The sequence below is a fragment of the Peromyscus californicus genome, unplaced genomic scaffold (genome assembly GCF_007827085.1).
Source record: "Peromyscus californicus insignis strain IS unplaced genomic scaffold, ASM782708v3 Scaffold_8__1_contigs__length_139910024, whole genome shotgun sequence".
NCBI classification, from domain to species: domain Eukaryota; kingdom Metazoa; phylum Chordata; class Mammalia; order Rodentia; family Cricetidae; genus Peromyscus; species Peromyscus californicus.
This window is the reverse complement of record NW_026294606.1, coordinates 39,738,927-39,756,771: the sequence shown is the minus strand read 5'-3', so window position 1 is coordinate 39,756,771 and position 17,845 is coordinate 39,738,927. Positions and strand designations below refer to the sequence as shown.

The following is a 17,845-nucleotide window of genomic DNA, read 5'->3' as shown; positions in this document are numbered from 1 at the left end:
ATTGTAAGCTAAAATAAAGCTCTCCCCTTTTGTCAGAGTATTTTCACAGCAGTAGAAATGACACTAAGACCCTGGGGGTTGAGGGGGGACTGGTGAACCTAGTAGCTAAAAAGTTGTCACATCTCTTCTTTCCGAAGTGCTAACCATAAGAAAAGGCTGTCACAGAGTAAAACTGCAAGGAATAACTTAACAGTCATGATGAGGACCATCTGTCGTGCAGTGAACATCCATGCAGCTAGCTGTAAATCAGACACGCTGACCACAGCCTGTGGCTAGCCATCTTGTGAACAAACCATTTAACTAATAACTGCTGGCTTTGACGAGATTGGTGCCTCAGCCGTCTTAAAAGCACAAAGACCTGAGCTCAAGTTCCAGAACCCAATTAAAAAGCCAAACACAGTGCCATGGAGCTGTGTCTCAGCAGAGGCAGAGACAGGAACCAGCAAGTGCCACATCCCAGTGGGAGACACTGTTTGAAAATCCATGGGAGGTGGTTCCCAGTGACTGACTTGGTTCTCCATATATGCACATATGCACCCACACGCCAACAAACACACACAGAGAAAGAGAAAACCACTGCCAAGAGCTGGCATGGTGACTGAATACAGTACTGAGTCCACGGAGGCAGGAGGATCACAAGTTCAAGATCACCGTCAGTTTCACAGAGGTTGAAGGTCTAGCCTGGGCTACAGGAAACCCTATCTGAACTTCCACACATGTAAACTGCTGGGATCAGAAAATGAGGCAATTTCTTCAGTTAAAAAAAAACAAAACCAAAAACAGTTTCTTGATCAGGTCAAGTACACTTTCGCTAAATTTTAGACTGTATTCAAAACTTAAAATTATATATTGAATTCGGCGGCTGGAAAGTATTGAGGGAAATAATTGCTGCTTTATCGCTGGAGACAGGGTTTGCAGAGTGGTGTTCCAGTTAATTCAAGCCTGCTCCAATTCTCCTCCAAGCAAACAGCAGTCGGAGATAAATGGCTCTTCAGCAGCAACGTCTTTTTTGACTCTGAATGGGTCTGACACTCATTAGAATAACGGAGAAAACAGCAGACAATTAGCGAACTGGCAAGTCACAGACGCTGCCTTCTCACCTCCACCCCGAGCTCCTGGCAGTTTTTAAAGGTATTATATTAGAAGTAGTGACAAATTAGGGATGATCAATCAGTAACACAAGAACTGCACCCTTCAAACCTGGAATGCCGGCAGGAAGCTCGGGTAGACGCTGCAGATCGGGCATCCTGAGTTCCTGAGATGCCCTGATCTGTGAAAGGAGCAGGTGGTATGGACAGCAAATATATTTTGTACAGATTTATCTTATTACTTACTTGTGTGTGTGTGTGTGTGTGTGTGTGTGTGTGTGTGTGTGTGTATGCGTGCACATGTGTGCATGTACCTACTTGTGGATAACCAAGGAGGCCAGAAAAAAGTGTCAGATTCCCTGGAGTTTGAGTTTTTGAGGTTAAGAACTGGGTGCTGATTCTATTCCTCTGAAAGAGCAGCAAGTACTATTAATCACTAAGCCATTTTTCCACCCCATCCAGCCCCTTTTAAAAAAGACCCTCTTTCTGACATTGTTTTTTGTTTTGTTTTTCAAGACAGGGTTTCTCTGTGTAACAGCCCTGGCTGTCCTGGAACTTGCTTTGGAGAGCAGGCTGGTCTCAAACTCACAGAGATCTGCCTAACTCTGCCTTCGAGTGCCAGGATTAAAGGTGTGCGCCACCATATCCGACAAATATCAACGCGGGCTATGGCAATCACAGCTGTCATCCTAGTGCTTGGGTACCTGAGTCAGGATGTGGAATTCAAAGTCATCCTCTACATATAGGAGTTTGAGGTCAGCAAGAGTTACTAACACCCTGTCTCAAAACCAAAACAAAACAGAACAAAAGACCACCACCACCACCAACAACAACAACAACAAAAGAGCATTCTTTACTTGAACTTTATGGCGGCTCACATCTGTAACCCCAGGCATGAGGCATGAAGACTGCCATGAGTTCAAGACCAGCCTGGGTGACATATTTAGTCCTAGTATCGAGAAAGAAAACACCTTGTCTCAAAACAACCCCACCACTACCAAAAGAACCCCGCCCTTATGAATTCAGGTTGTTTTCAAGGCTTTCAGTCATGCTCTTCTTAACAGTTGTTGACCAAGTACTGATTTTTTTCCCAGAGAGATCAGTGGTATTCACTATGTTCTGTGCTCTCGGAAGTAACCCTTCAATCCAAATTAAAGCAATGTCTAAGCCTCACTTAGGGCCCTAACCCTCCCCCAGTGCAACTGAATTTATTGGGTCTTCACAGAAATGTAAGCCCTGAAATTGAAGCTAAGGTCAAATCCAAGGGCCATCAGACCCTGAGAAAGACTATTCCTGACTGAGTCATCCTGAGGTTCCATCCAGGAGGTGCATGCCTCCTTCTGGCCATACAACACACGTGTTTTCCGAAAGTGGAAGCTGCTTCATACATGTGGTCCTGGATGGCTTTCTCCATGTTCTCCATGTGTCTGATCTCAAACAATGAGACTTTAAAAACTAACCAGGGGCATGGCACAGTGGGGGTGGGCATGGCACCCGCAGGGGCTGCGGCTTACCATACAGGTGTCTAGGTCTTCCAGCCTCTCCACCTCGGTGAGATCCTCCACCATAAGTGTGGCACGTTTCACCGGCTTCTCCTCCGCCAGCTCCACCTCTAGGGCCTCTCGCTGGGGAAGGCTCTTGCCTCGCCTGCTGAAATGGTCCGCCTAGGGGTGAAGAGAGCACAAGCAGAAATTAGAGCAGGAAACAAGGAGAACTGGTTTGCGAATTCCTGAAGGTGTCCTCCACAAGGTGGCGCTGTAGAGAGCTACCCTGCAAGTCGTCAAGGAAATTTAATTTAATTAAGCGATTAAAAAAATTAACTCAGCGTTTTTGAAATGTGTCTCATTATCTAATCCTGCCCGACCTAGAACCTCCCTGATTCAGCCTGCGCTCCAGGGTGCTGGGATCCCAGGTGAGTACCACCAGACCCAGCTTCAGTGACGTCTCTGAATCAATATACATTAGCGAAACGTAACGTTCCTTTCCTGACTTTTGCGGGCCTAGTAAGTGAGAAATAAGAAACCTCCTAAGGGAGGGTACTGGCAAGGTGGCTCAGCAGGTAAAAGCACCTGCCGCCAAGTCATACCACGGAAGTGAACCCTGAGGTTCACTTTCCACATGGTGGAAAGAGAGAACAGACTCCCACAAATTGTCCTCTGACCTCCCTATGCCTACCAGTACATCGATACACCCAAACACTCCCAATAAAAAATAAATTTTTGAAAAATCTTTTTTAAAATAATAAATGAAAATACTACCTGAGAAGAAAATAAGTAGCTTTCTTTTTATTAATCTTGTTTAATAAGTTTATTCTGTATCTAGTTACTTAATAATATCTAATGATGGTAAAATGATTCCAACTTTCATTATTTTTAAATACTAAAAGAAAATACATGAAAACTTAATAAGTTACCTACCACTGTTTTCATGTGTGGAATACCATATTTGATGAGCCATTATTCCCAGTTTTTGTGTTTTAGTAAATGTACAAAAGCACACAGTACGAAGTGGGATGTGCTGGGTTGATTTGAACACCAGAAACTATTTCTGAAGGATGAGATGCCGCTGAGGAAGTCTACGCAAGCCTGGAGGACTTCCCTAAACCCCAATGGGCAGAAACTAGTTGACCAGTTTCATTCCAAAGGTAGCATTATTTTCAGATACTGAAATTTCTGAATACTGAATTTCTCTTTTTATAAGCCAGAGCCCCAGAATGGATGTTCAGATTAATCTCAAAGCAATGTGAGCGTACACTGCAGGTTCATTATGAGACCCACCCAGGAATCACACCTGGGCCTGTCTGTGACTGAGCGGGGAAGGCCTGCCAGGAGGATGGGGGTCTCCCTCCCCCCGGCTGGGGTCCCAGACAGAAGGGAATGTGGAGAAGGGCAGTGAGCTGCGGCATTTATGTCTCTCTGCTTCCTGTTCGTGGATGCGATGTGACCTGCCGCCTCAGCTCCTGCTGCTGTGTGAGCCACACCAGGGTGGACCCTCCAACCATGAGCCGAAAGAAACCCTTGCATTCCGAAGGGCTCGTCAACTATTTTGTTATAGCAATGAGAAAGTACAAAATAGAGTACACTAATACAAAACTTTTCCAAGCATAAAAAAATCAATATTCTGAGTAAATTCTTAATAAAAGGCAAAAAAAAGTGAAAACTTCAAACTTCCCATGAAGGCTTCCCAGGTGGAGTCATGCCAAGACATCATCCGGAATTGGTGGCACCCTGTCAGCATTCTGAGGCAGCTCCAGTGCCCATGGGACATCAATAAAATGTTTCTAAAATAGAATGTGCCAGCCTGGCCGGAGCTATATAGTGAGGCCATGTCTCTAAATGAATAAATAAATTTTTAAAGAGCACGCTTCACTGAGTCTGAATTGGGGACTCTAGACAATGAAGTTACTCCTGGCTGCCAGGAGACAAGAACACAGCGTCTTCAGCTTGATGGGCCAGGAATCTGTTTTCTATACAACTTGGCACAGGGCTGCAATGCTGATAAAATACAACACAGAAAAATTTTAGAAAATAATATGTGCTTGAATTCTGTGTTCCTGTCAAATTGCTCTAGAAACTTCTCAGTGGTCCTGCTGGTTTCTTAACTAATGAATGATCACAGACTGGTAACGTGTGTTAGGTGCCAGCTGGGTTCCACAGGGAACATTTGGAGTACTGCTGCTACAGATAACTGTCTTTTGGATTTTAAAGAATAGGCTTAGCTGGGCAGGACAGCATACACATTTGGGAGGGAGAAGCAGGAGAATCAGGAGTGAATTGAGGCTAGCTTGGGCTACATGACTCTCTCTCTCTCTCTGTATGTGTGTGTATATATATATATATGTATGTATGTATGTATGTATATATACACACACATATATGTATATATAGGTGTATGTGTGTGTGTGTGTGTGTGTATATATATATATATATATATATATATATATATATATATAAAAAAAACATGTGTGTTTGACCTTCATTAAAACTGGACAAGATTTCTAATACTGCTCACTTCTACCCCCGTCATTCAATTCTGATGCATTCCAGGATGGCTAGAAGCAGTAGAAGAGGAAGGAGGAATGCCAGGCTCTCCACCCATCATGCTGCAAAGAAGACAGAGAAAAGAAGCCCCAGGCAGGGCCAAACCAGAAGGGCTCGCTCTGGACGCTGGCACTCACCAGCTTTCGATGGCTGCTGGAGAGCGCCTCCAGGATCTCATCCACGATGCGGTCAGACAGGAATGAGGCCACTGTCAGCTTCACCTCGCTGTGGACACCAAAGGGGAGAGAAGCTTTTCAGCCTGTATTCGGGGGAGGGAGGAGCATGCGCCGGTAAGGTCAACTGGGATCCCGTTCCTGTCTTTGAAAATGGACTGGAAGGATATGGGGACAGGACTAAGGAGTACCAAAAGTAACCCTTAAACAATGCCATAAACACACAGGTGACAGGCATCCATTGCCAGTGTCGACCTGTCTCTGAGTTTGAAGCCTGAGAGTTAATGGTAGAAATGAAAACCACCTGGATAAAGACAAACTCAATAGGAACCACCTGTGCCACGTGACACACTGCATCTACTGTCACAGACTTGAGCTGACTCTGACTGCAGAAAGTTCAGAGAGTCTAGTCAGGCTAGTACCCCTCTGTTATCACTTCAATGTGCACACACAGCCATGTGCACACACAGCACATAAAATGTTTGCACCAACGGAACTGTGCCACACTATTTCTGCTTTGACTTATCATTATGCTAGGCATGTCAAAAATCCACAGTGCTCCACCTTTTGTTATAGAGGTTATTACAATTTTTAGTTTGGATGCCTCTTAATGTGACCTCAGACATTTCCTCAGCAACAGAAAGAGGTTTATAGTTTTTAAGTAACAGGCTCTGGCTCCTACAGACGACTCCTGTTTTAGTTCACACTTCTGCCATTCACAAGGATTTACCATCCATGAATCACCTTACTCTAAAGTGGAAGTGTACACAGGTCCAGAGAGACTCAGGAAGTCAGTCACATACCTACATTCTAGAATCGTCTTATGAGCTTAGCCTGCTTTTGAAGTCAACAATTTTATGTTTTCAGAACAGACAAATGAGCTGTCAAAACAAAATTACTTAATCCTAAAGCTGAGGTTGAATGTGTATTTGTGTAACAGAAAAATCCCTGTAACCTGAGTGTGACAATTTGTACTGAGACTTCTTCCTCAGGAAGATTACTGCTAGGGTGCAGGAGGGGGATTAACTCTGATACTTGTGTAAATCTCCAGGAGGATTCTTCAATTCTTTTTTGATGAAACAAGGTCTCACTGGTATTTGATTGTCTAATATTTAATTATCTAATACTTTAAGCTGGGTGTGATGGCTCACAATCAGAATCCCAGGACTCAGAAGGCTGAGGCAGAAAGATAGCTGTGAGTCTAAGGCTGGCCTAAACTAGAGATGATGGTGGTGGTGGTGGTGGTGGTGGTGGTGGTGGTGGTGGTGGTAATGACATTTAATTAAACACATCAGAGTTATCCAGGTGAGATTCACTCTTGTCTCATACTAAAAACATGGAAAAGAGTCCTACCCAGGATTCCAGAGGATGCTGGAATCTGGTGATAACAAGTATTTCCTGATTCTCATTAGCCATGCCTGAGATTATGTCTCTTTCTAACCCTCTAGGTGCATTACTTCATACCTCTCGTTCTTCCTCCTTCTCTGAAGATGGGGAGGGGTGGTTTATAGACTCCAAGGTGAAGACTTAAAAAGGCCACTGTTGTTTGATGTCTCTGGACTGTTCTATCATTTTGTTGCTGGGGTTCTACTTTCTTAGGAGTCCCTCACCCTGCACGACCTCTCATACAAATGTGCCTGTATTATCCTCGTATGTATGTGAGTTGTCAGTGCTCAGTTTACCCAATGCATTATAAAAATCCAAGAAATGGGTCTATGAACATACAACTGATCCACCCATGTAAAGGGTTCTACACTCCTGTGCAACTTTCTGAATTTTCCAGTTTTCAGGGAAGGTGACCACATTTGACAGAATTTGCTAATAAAAAACAGAAGGGGGATGGGTTAGGAAGAGGAGCAGGATTAACCAGAGTGGAGCAGGAGTGGTGGTGAATATGACTGGATATATTATGTACATGTGTGGAAATGTCATAAGGAAAGCCATTAGTATGTATAACTAATGTGATGATAGGAAAATGTTTTTAAAAGGGGGAGAGAAAACAAAAAGAATTTGATACTGCAGTACAGACATCAGCCATGTTCTATATTGGTGGCAGAAACTATTCCCATGAAAGAATACTGGCTAACACAGTTTTCATCCTAACATTTAAAGGGGATATTTAATACTTACGCACTGCCCATTTTAAATATTCACATTTAAAATACGTGATTCTTAAATATTTATTTTCAATAAATATTTGAAACAAATATTTGAAACAAAGCTGAGTCTTAGATAACTAAAGTTTGTAAGCACACCTGTAAGGGCTGGAATGCATAAACTCGATAATCCTCGAGTGGTTCTATAAACTCAAAATCCTTTTTTTCTAATTTCTCAGAGTTTTCAAACTGCTTTAGACTTCATCCCAGTAGATACCAGAAGCTCATTGTGTGGCCGTACTCTTCCCAGCTCTCCACAACTGCTAATTTTCTTGCTCATCTAAATATCTTTATCAATATTCAGAAACAGGTGGAAGGGGAAACTTAACCTGTTTGGAACTGGGCTTCCAGCCATCTCATTCCCCACCTAAGAGGCATAAGGAGGATGAACTGAGTACAACACAATGCTCATGACCCCAGGGGTCTCTCCATGAAAATCAAGGAAGTTTGTAATTACGTCTTCTAAATACTGAAATCCTGATACACTGCTCAAGCCTCTCCAAACACATATCTGGGGACTTCAAAGCCCACCATCCTAACCTGGGGTGAACACATGATGGTTCACTCTAGAGGTCTGAGGCAGGAGGATTGCTATAAGTTTCAGGCTAGTCTGGGCTACAGAGTTTCAGTAAAGCCTGGGCTATAGATTGAGGACCCCTCAACAAAACAAACAAAATAAACAAAAAAACCAAACACCAAAACAACAACAATAACAAAACTGACAGGGAGGGAGGGGGAATGGTGTGTGTGTGTGTGTGTGTGTGTGTGTGTGTGTGTGTGTGTGTGTGTGAGAGAGAGAGAGAGACAGAGACAGAGACAGAGACAGAGACTCTGTGCTCTTAGGTAATGCAGATATAACATGTCCAGAACTCTCACTTGTGTGTATAACCTATGTTTACATACATTGCTTGTGTGCATAACTATGTTTACATACATTCTCCTCAGTCCGTTAGACACATCTCAACACACTCCTTGATGATGAAGCCACCAACACTATCTTTTCGGGAAGATAAGAACCTGGACCGTGTCTCACATACTAACACAATGAACATACCTAATTTTGTTAAGAATGTCGATTCCGGACTGTTCCAACAGGACATTTTTAACAAAGGTGCGTGGGATGGAAATCTTTTCAGTGCTGGCATGGATCAGGTCCTGTCGGATGTGGGCTTTTTTCATCACACTGGGGCAGAGGTTCTCAGCCGCATCTACCATGTTCTCAAGCAAACCCTGCAATACAGAAGAGGGAGATAAGGACACAGCCACCAGAACCCCTGGAGGACAGGAACCCCTGGGGCGCAACCAAGGACTCCAGACAGCCCCTAGGAGATCTGTAACTCCTGGGTGACTGGTGAACTCAAGGAATCACTTTAAATCAGCCAGACACTCAGCAGAACCTGTGCTTCACTCCGGCATCTGAAGTACTCCGGGCCGCAGCTGAACTTAACACAGCTATGAATGAGAATAATAAAACATGCTTTTACAAAGCAACTCGCCGCAGCAGACTAAGCTCCCAGGTCCTAGGAAGCATGCTTAACAGACACAAACTTGAAAATTAGAAATCGCTAAAATATGTGTGTAACTTCCCAAATCACACAAACCTCTAAATTATAATGAACCGTTCAATAGTTCCACCAAAACACAACAGGAGAAAAATAACAAAATCATTGAAATGACTGCCAATTTTTCTCTTCTAAGAGAAAAGTTTTCCTAACTGTAAAACAGTAGTTATAAGAACAGCAATAAACAACATGAATAATAACAGATGAAAACATTTACAGAGAATCCTATAAACAACTTCAATAGCAACACCAAAACATGTTTTCTCACAGCCCTGCAGCATCTGAGAAAAAACACTGCACATTCCACCCTCCCAACATCTGTGCAGATGGATGGGGTAGCTGCTCAAGGGATCTTCCCTCACAGGTGAGAAATGTGTGCACTAAGGAATGTTAAATGACTTGCTCAAGATGGGTGACGAGATTGCTCTATGGAAAAGGCATCTGTGTTTCTGTCAGACCCAAATTTGAACCTTAGCTGAATGACCAAATTATCCGCCTATAACCTTAATACCAAGTGACGGATCAAGGCCGCACTTCACTCTACAAAATAAATCTCATCCAGGACGCTTTTTCAGTCCACATAATACTCTGTAAACAAAGGCTGATTCTGATATATTTAGTCTGTAAACAAGGAGAGTGGGGCTCAGAGGAGGTCAGTGACTTGTTCAGGGCTACTCAGTGCTTATGGGAATTGGTACATAAGGGCTCAGGGTCTCCTGTCCAGTTCTCCTGTTTCCTCCTCTAGTATTCTCTTTGGACACCCCAGTCTGTCCAAACCTTTGCTTCAGGACCTACAGTTTTCTTTCCCTGTTCTCTGAGCAACAGCATCTAAGGTTTCCAGGGTGATCCGTGTGATACAGGGCTGGGAGAAAGGGTCCTAGGACACATCTGCAATGCTGCGGGCTCCAGCTCAGGTACTTAACTTACACTGCATCTCCACCACGCATGGTTCTCTGTCCCCCAGCACCCACCCTTCAACAGCCCGCCTTCCGGAGCCCCGCGTTGTGCCTAAGGTTTTAATGAGTCTCAAGCAAACACTTATCTACAGTGATGTGGGAGGCAGAGAGTTGCTGAGAGTCTGAATTTTAAGTTTTACCAGATGTTAATTAGCTTAAATTTAAATGAGCACAAATAGGAAAGAGTGGCCATGTTGATGTTACATGAATCTAATGTTACATTGATTCATCACCACAGGACTAGGTGGGGCATGAGAAAGTTTCAGTTCATTGTCCTGAGATACACACACACATACACACACACACACACACACACACACACACACACACACACACACACACACACACTTGGTTTTTCTTAGTTTTTGGCACACTGGACTTGAAATGTTGTTTCAGAAAGCCAGTGTTTCTATTTAGCAACACTACATTTTCCCCATTCCTTGTTTCATAAAGCTCAGATATTTTTTTTTTCTCTGATAGCTTTTATTTTGACCCAAGGTATAACCCTTAATTTTTAATGTAGTCTAGGAAGAGAAAGCTAATCTGGTTGTTGTTGTTGGTGGTGGTGGTGGTGGTGGTGGTGGTGGTGGTGGTGGTGTGTGTGTGTGTGTGGTATGTGTGTGAAGTCCAGAGAAAGAGGAAGTTTTCCTCCCCTGGACTCTGTCCATCTCTCCTGCTCTGGGTTTGCTGGGCTTCTGCAGCCAATCAGCCAATCCCCAGTTCCCTACACTCTCCAGTGTCACCGTCTCTCATTTCTGTTTCCCTCCTTCTGGAAAGCTAAGCCAGGCTGATGTGAACTCTGTGCACATCTCTGCACTTTTCCGACCCTGTTTTCATTCTGTTGATCTCTATGTTATTGTTTTCAGACAACTCTCAGTGAGCAGGCCCTGGATCTGAAACGTGACAGAATTCAGTTCCCTTAAGACAGTCTCAAGGTGTATACCTCTGAACTGTAAAATAACCAACACACCCACCGGGTGTTGGGAAATCTGTATAATGTCTGTAAAGCAAGCTGAATCAATATCTTTAAGATGGCAGCTACCCTTTCGCACTTGGTATTGGGCCTCAGAATTGCAAATGTAATGTCCATACAGGAGTGTTGGGAAACTGTTTTTTCTTTGGCTATGGAGACACTCAGTACAGGGTTGTGGATGTAGCTCAGTGGGAGAGCACCTGCCTAGTATGTTCAAGGTCCTGATGTCCATGCCAGAACTGCAAAACAGCAACAACAGCAGCAGCAACAACATCAACAACGACACCACCAGCAGCAACTACAACATCAACAAGGACAACAACAGTAACAGCAGCAGCAGCAACAACATCAACAACGACACCACCAGCAGCAACTACAACATCAACAAGGACAACAACAGTAACAGCAGCAGCAGCAACACGAAGGAAATCAGTGCATTACATGGTTACCATAAGTAGGAAAATTGGCCTGGCAGTGATGGCACAGGCCTAATTTAATCCCAGCACTCAGGAGACAGGCAGGTGGATCTCTATGAGTTGGAGGCCAGCCTGGTCTACAGAGCAAGTACCAGAACAGCCAAGGCTACACAGAGAAACCATCTCAAAAAAACAAACCAAACAAAAAAAGAATCTTAAAAAAAAAAAAGTAGGAAAACATGGTGTCATCATCATCACCACCCCACCCCACACCCACCCCCTCACCCCTCCCACAAAAGGCTATTTGTCAGGTCAGCAGAAGGAAGTAGTAGAAAGGAAGTGGAAGTTCTTCAGGGCATGGAAAATGTAAGAAAGTCAATGTTTCAGTAGAACACATGAATCTCTGAATGAGGACTTGCTGTGATTTGTGACAGATGTTTTCAGAGGGAAAGGCACTTGAATCTCACAAGGTCCAGGAAGGACATGTAAGCAGGGAGCAGGAAAAACACAAACACACAGGCACTGCGGGCTTGGGGCCTGGGAGCGAGTGGCGCAGAAGACCAGTGGCACAGTGAAAACAGAGGACATTGGTGCCATTCAGCAAGGGCTCAGAAAAGCCCACAACAAAAAGCAGGCAAAGCCTATCCACAGGACAGTAGCATCTATACTATCTCAGGCTTTTAAATGCAAGTGTATTTTATTTTGGATATTTGTGCTCTAGTCCCTTCCAAGAAAAATTAGCCAGAATCAATTTCAACTGCTCCAGGCAGTTTCGGGGAAACAGACAGCTAAGGTCAGGGCAGTCTGTGGCTCAGACAAGATGAAAAACCAGCAACAGTTGGAAGCTGTTGGACAGGAAGGGACCTGTTACCGCATTTCACGCCAATTTAATTGACAACCATTCTTACAGTGGGAAGAAATTCTTACAGATGCTCTAAGGGGGCGGTGGGTGGGGGGAACGGACGACAGATGGAAATAGGCCATTTTCAATAGAAAAAACACAGGGCTGGGTATGTAGCTCACTGATCAAATGCTTACCCAGCAAGCATACAGCCCTGAGGCCAAGCGCCAGCACCATAAATAAATAAATACTTATGCACTACTCTGCTATTAAGGAAATAAAAACATACAATGGGTTGGTTTTTTTTTTTTTTCAAATGTTAGAAGTGTCCCGCTGTACCCAGTACCACTAAGAATACAATAAATGAGCAGTTCCCTGCACTACTTGACAGGTTTGCAAATCCATACAAAAGTATAATGCGATTAACCCAGGAATGGAGCAATTACATAAATTCATTCTAACAAAGCTTATCAGAAATTAGAACAGGCACATCTATGCAGTAGAATGCATCTTTAATGCAGCCATTAGAAATGCTGCTTCCTCACTACTAGAACTGTACTTGTAATAAAGACTCCCTGTGTAAAAGGCTCCTAATCATTAGCATGGCATCATCACAAAGATATAAGATGGAGTACCTAGGCAGAATCAGATGTGATTTTTGTTTCAGTAATTCTTTACAAATTTACTGTTGGTATTGCTTAAGCATTTTTCATTAGTTTCCATTTTTTACAGTTAAAAATAAGCAACATAGTTGTTTATTACTAATATAAAAAAAAGTATATGCCTTGTACAGGCAGACCCTTGCAGATCCTTGTACAGGCAGACCCTTGTAGATCTTTGTACAGGCAGACCCTTGTAGATCCTTGTACAGGCAGACCCTTGTAGACCCTTGTACAGGCAGACCCTTGTAGACCCTTATACAGGCAGACCCTTGTAGACCTTTGTACAGGCAGACCCTTGCAGACCTTTGTACAGGCAGACCCTTGCAGATCTTTGTACAGGCAGACCCTTGCATATCTTTATACAGGCAGGCCTGTACAGAAGGATCCAAGTGCAATTTAATACCATGTGGTCTAGAAAGACTCAGAAGCAGTGCACTGCTCTTTTCTGCCCCTGTCTCTTCAGTCCAAATTTAAATAGCCACAGGTAAGTAAAATTTACACACTATGTGCGTGTCTTGAGACATGCACAGGGAGATGGATAATATCTAAGAATTCACAGCATTTTCGGCCCTATTAGCTTGATTTTCAGAGACTAACTAACTAGCACACTGGGAAGGTGTCGATCATCTGCGCCTCCACTCCTGCACTTGCTGCAGAAGGAAACAGACTAAGCAATGACAGAAACTCAAAGGACTTCAAGGCATCCTTGAAGACAAGAATCCTGAATGAGAAACATCTCTAGGCAGCTGATTTCTGAAATTACCTTTGGAAAAAGCTGCTCTTAGGTTACCCACGTCCTCTAAAGGCTTAGGGACCTTTTAAAGCCGTTTTTCAGTCTGTAAGCCAATAGCAGACCTCTGTTTATTTGAGTGCCCTATAGCTCCATTCTAATAAGTCCGTTTCTCCATCCCTAAGCATGTCCAGGATGGATGGCTATGCCTCTACTGTCCTTCTCCATGTAAGCAACATGGCAGTACTTACTCACAGTCCCCACCACGTTTTCCACTCTCAAAATCAAATATAATATATTTCCCCAGAGCACTTTTGTTTTGTGTCTTCTACATGGAAATCATCCCCATCAGTAACAACCAATCATATTAAGTGCATTTAGAGATTTGCCATCAAATGTGAGACTATGTAGGAGAGCATTCTAAAACACATAAACTAGACTAGATGCTGTATTTACTTTTACCCATGTATTTCCCCGTTAGTGTAAACACACAGGCACATACTATAAATACACACACACATACACACACACACTACAAATACACACACACACATACACACTTGCATCCTATAAATACAGGCAGCTACAGCATGGAATGCCATCAAACAATTACATTACCACAAATTCATTCCCCCAAATAACAGGACCACAGACCTTCAGTTGTTCATCGACAACTCTTGTGACTTCTCCAGCCATTGATTCCAGGGTCTCCTGAATGGAACTGGATGACAGGCCACTGGCTCCCGCCCAGGAAGCACCACCCACATGGTATAAGTTCGGTAACAACTGTAAGAAAGGCGAAAAGTAACCTTGTTAATAAGCATTAAGACCACTGTGAAGTTACAGAGAACTAAAGAAACATATTAGAGATCATCAGTCCTCCGCCAAAGCCACAGATGGTAAATGGAGGCCCATGCTCTTTACTGGCATCTGTTCATCTTGGTGAAAACCAGCAATGCTAGCACCTCAACACAGTGACACTGGAAGACGACACGGTCATTACTGCCCCTCAGCAGCTCTGAGGCCATGGAGTCAGTCAGTGTCCTCGACATTCCTGTCTCTGTCTGGGATGTGAGGGTTAAACTATTTTCAGCACACTTTTGTCACCAAAGATGCAGGTAATGCCACTTCTCTTCAGATGCCAATCGATTGTCCCAGGATTCCACTCGGTTATGATACTCTCTGCCTAGATTGTCGTCAGATGCCACAAGAAAGGACTCAGACCTACAGGACTATATCACTCAGCTGCCAGTCACAAATCCTAGTCATCATGGGTACAGAAAACTGATCACTAAGTCAAGGGGTCCCCACCACTAAAGCCCTCGGGTTTAGTGACCTGCAGGAATGCCTCAGGAATCTCAGGAAATCGCCTTCCTCACCACTGCTGGTTTCCCATCCAGACAGTGAAATGACCTCACAAAAGGCTCTACAGGGGCTGGGGGAAGAGGGCGTCCATGCTGTCTCCAGGTATGCCAACTTCCAAGTCCCTTGATGGCACCAAGCAGAAGCTATCTAAACCCCTGTTTTAAGACTCTCTCAAAGGTACAGTAGAGGCATGGTTGATGATGTCACTGGTCATGGGTGACTGACCCAGTCTCCAGCCCTTCCCATCGGCAGGGGGTGTGGACTGGACACAAGAGCCAATGTTCATCCTATGGTTGGTTCCTCCACATCCACTCATTAAGATGAATGCTGTGTTGAAAAGTTTTGGTTATCGGTACCTAAAGATGATATCGTTACCTCTGTCACTCAGAATGTTCCAGGGATTTAGAGGCTCTGTGCCAGGATACAAGGACAATGGCTCAGTATATATTATTATTGCACCATAGGACTATTTGATGACTAATCTGTAAGTCGTGATTCTGGGGCCAGTAAGATATCTCAGTGGGTACTCGCCACCAAGGCCACCAAGCTTACCAAACTGAGTTTGATCCCAGGGACCTACATTGTGGAAGGAGAGAACAGATTCCCACAAGTTACCCTTTGACTCACACACACACACACACACACACACACACACACACACACACACACACACACACAGATACACACAAATAAATAAATGCAAGTTAAACAATAATGAAACAACTAAATAAAACTACTTATATGAGCCGGGCAGTGGTGGTGCATGCCTTTATTACCAGCACTCAGGAGACAGAGGCAGAGGAATCTCTGAGTTCTGGGCCAGCCTGGTCTACAGAGTGAGTTCCAGGACAGCCAGGGCTACACAGAGAAACCCTGTCTCAAAAAATAAAAACAAACAAACAAAATTGATAACAACAACAACAACAAAAACCCTACTTATGTGACCCCAAAGCAGAAGAGCCCAGGTTCTGACTCACACTGAGTCTATTTTCTATTAAGTCACACTTTGGGGACTAAAGTCTTTGTGGACAGGCTCTTACTATGCTGCCCAGGCTGGCGTCAAACTTGCTCCAACCTTCCTGCCTCAGTCCCCTGAGTTCTATCTAGGATTACAGGTGTGGGTAACCTGGGAACCAAATTTTACCACAAAGGATGTGTCCTGTCAGAGGTAACAGTGGGAGTATTGTGCTGTCAGTTACTCAGGGCGTAATTTTATACTCTGAAACTCTCACCATGCTCAGCTCCTTACTCCTATTATTAGAAATCCAGGTACACACAGGACAAACACAATACAGACTCTCACGAATTCCGAGGAGGAACTCACCGTTTTAGAGTTCTTAGCATCACGCATGATCCGCTCTGCTGCCTTTAAATCCTCCTGAATAGCGTCACCCCCACAGGATCGCAAGGAGTTGAGGTGATCCTGAACCTTCACACACACCCGGTCAATCATCTGTGGGAACCAGAGAAGCATCCGAGTTGGTGTAGAAATGAAGACACAGAATGGACAATGAAAATTCAAGAAAACAGAATGCATGAGGTTGAAAAGCCTCTTGCTGGCATCTTCCAGAAGGGAGGTTAACCAATTATTAAATTAGTCTAACCAAACGTGCAAGAAACCAATGGCACATGAACTCCAGGAAAAGATAATAAGGCGCTTTGGGTCTCTTTTCTCCCTTAAGAAGAACGCTGTGCAGTGGATCATCTTAATGATTAAATCTTGTAGCTCCCGGTGATGTTCTGCTAGACAGTGGCCCTCATGAGCTGTCATCGAGTGCCCTGTGTGTGTCAGACACAGCGAGAGGTGCTGCAAACACAGTGGTTTACATTGCCAAGACTGGGGACAGGACCCTAGAATCCTGACAACTGCCAGTTGGTCTCAGTTGTATAGAAACCAAAACAGTTTCTGGAAGTTGACAGTGTAAAAATCCTATTATATGAGGTGCTTCCCTTTATAAATCAAAAACCACCAAAGCATAGAAGCAAGTTAGGGCAGCCAGAGATGTAACTTAGTTGGGACAATGCTTGCCTAGCATCCATGAAGCCCTGGGTTCGATTCCCAGTACTATATAAACTGGGCATGGCGGCACACATCAGATATCCCAACACTTGGGTGGGTGAGACAGGAAGAGCTGGATGTTCAAGGTCATCTTTGGTTACAAAGCGAGTTGAAGAATAGATGGGGCTACATGAGACATTGTCTAAGTCGATAAAGGTGGGATGTGTCTTGCCATATTAGCATGGGTAACAGTGAAGTCAATGCCACCTAGTGTCTAGCCCAGCAGCTTTGCCTCACAAGCCATTTGGACTCGAATCATTTTCAGTGGGTCCAGGACTGAACTAAAGAACACAAAGGAAGTGGCAGAGCCTTGCACACACAATGACAGGAACAGATGGTTACCACATCCTTATTTGAAACCTGCCTCGGGGCAGACCTGCTCTTGAGTGACCCAGTTCTCCCCATGCTGGTGGGTGTCATGTGGAATGGGCACCCTTTTCTCAGGTCTCACTTCTGGTCCTCACAACCTCTGGGACCATGGGCTGAAATAACCTCTATTTTTTACAGCCAGCCAAGTGTGGGTAGACAGCAGAAAATGAAGTAGAGTCATCTCAAGGAAACGGCAGTCACAGTGCTCGTCATCACAGCTAAACATCGTCTATTTTATGATCTTAAAAATAATGGTTAGCTAGGCAGTTGGAAGATGGACGATTTAAAAATCATCCTCCGCTAAAAAGTCAGTCTGGAATGTTAGACTTGTCTCACAAAATAAAAATAATAATAATAATTGTTGGGTTGGTGAGACGGCTTAGCAGGTAAAGGCACATGCAGCCCAGCCTGAGGAACTGAGTTCCAGGCCTAGAACCCACATGGCAAAGGGGACA

At 44.0% G+C, this 17,845-nt stretch overlaps 1 protein-coding gene across 12 annotated transcripts in view; it reads right to left on the bottom strand.

Moving 5' to 3' along the window:
* Window positions 1-17,845, bottom strand: part of Carmil1 (capping protein regulator and myosin 1 linker 1) — a 256,793-nt gene that overhangs the window by 46,033 nt on the left and 192,915 nt on the right. For all 12 annotated transcript variants that reach the window (XM_052729001.1, XM_052729011.1, XM_052729002.1 and 9 more), the window contains 5 exons: window positions 16,287-16,415; window positions 14,252-14,383; window positions 8,512-8,687; window positions 5,266-5,353; window positions 2,603-2,752 (listed from right to left, as the gene is read on the bottom strand). In XM_052729001.1, coding sequence (XP_052584961.1) covers window positions 2,603-2,752; window positions 5,266-5,353; window positions 8,512-8,687; window positions 14,252-14,383; window positions 16,287-16,415 — 675 coding nt within the window. The remainder of the gene's footprint in view (window positions 1-2,602; window positions 2,753-5,265; window positions 5,354-8,511; window positions 8,688-14,251; window positions 14,384-16,286; window positions 16,416-17,845) is intronic.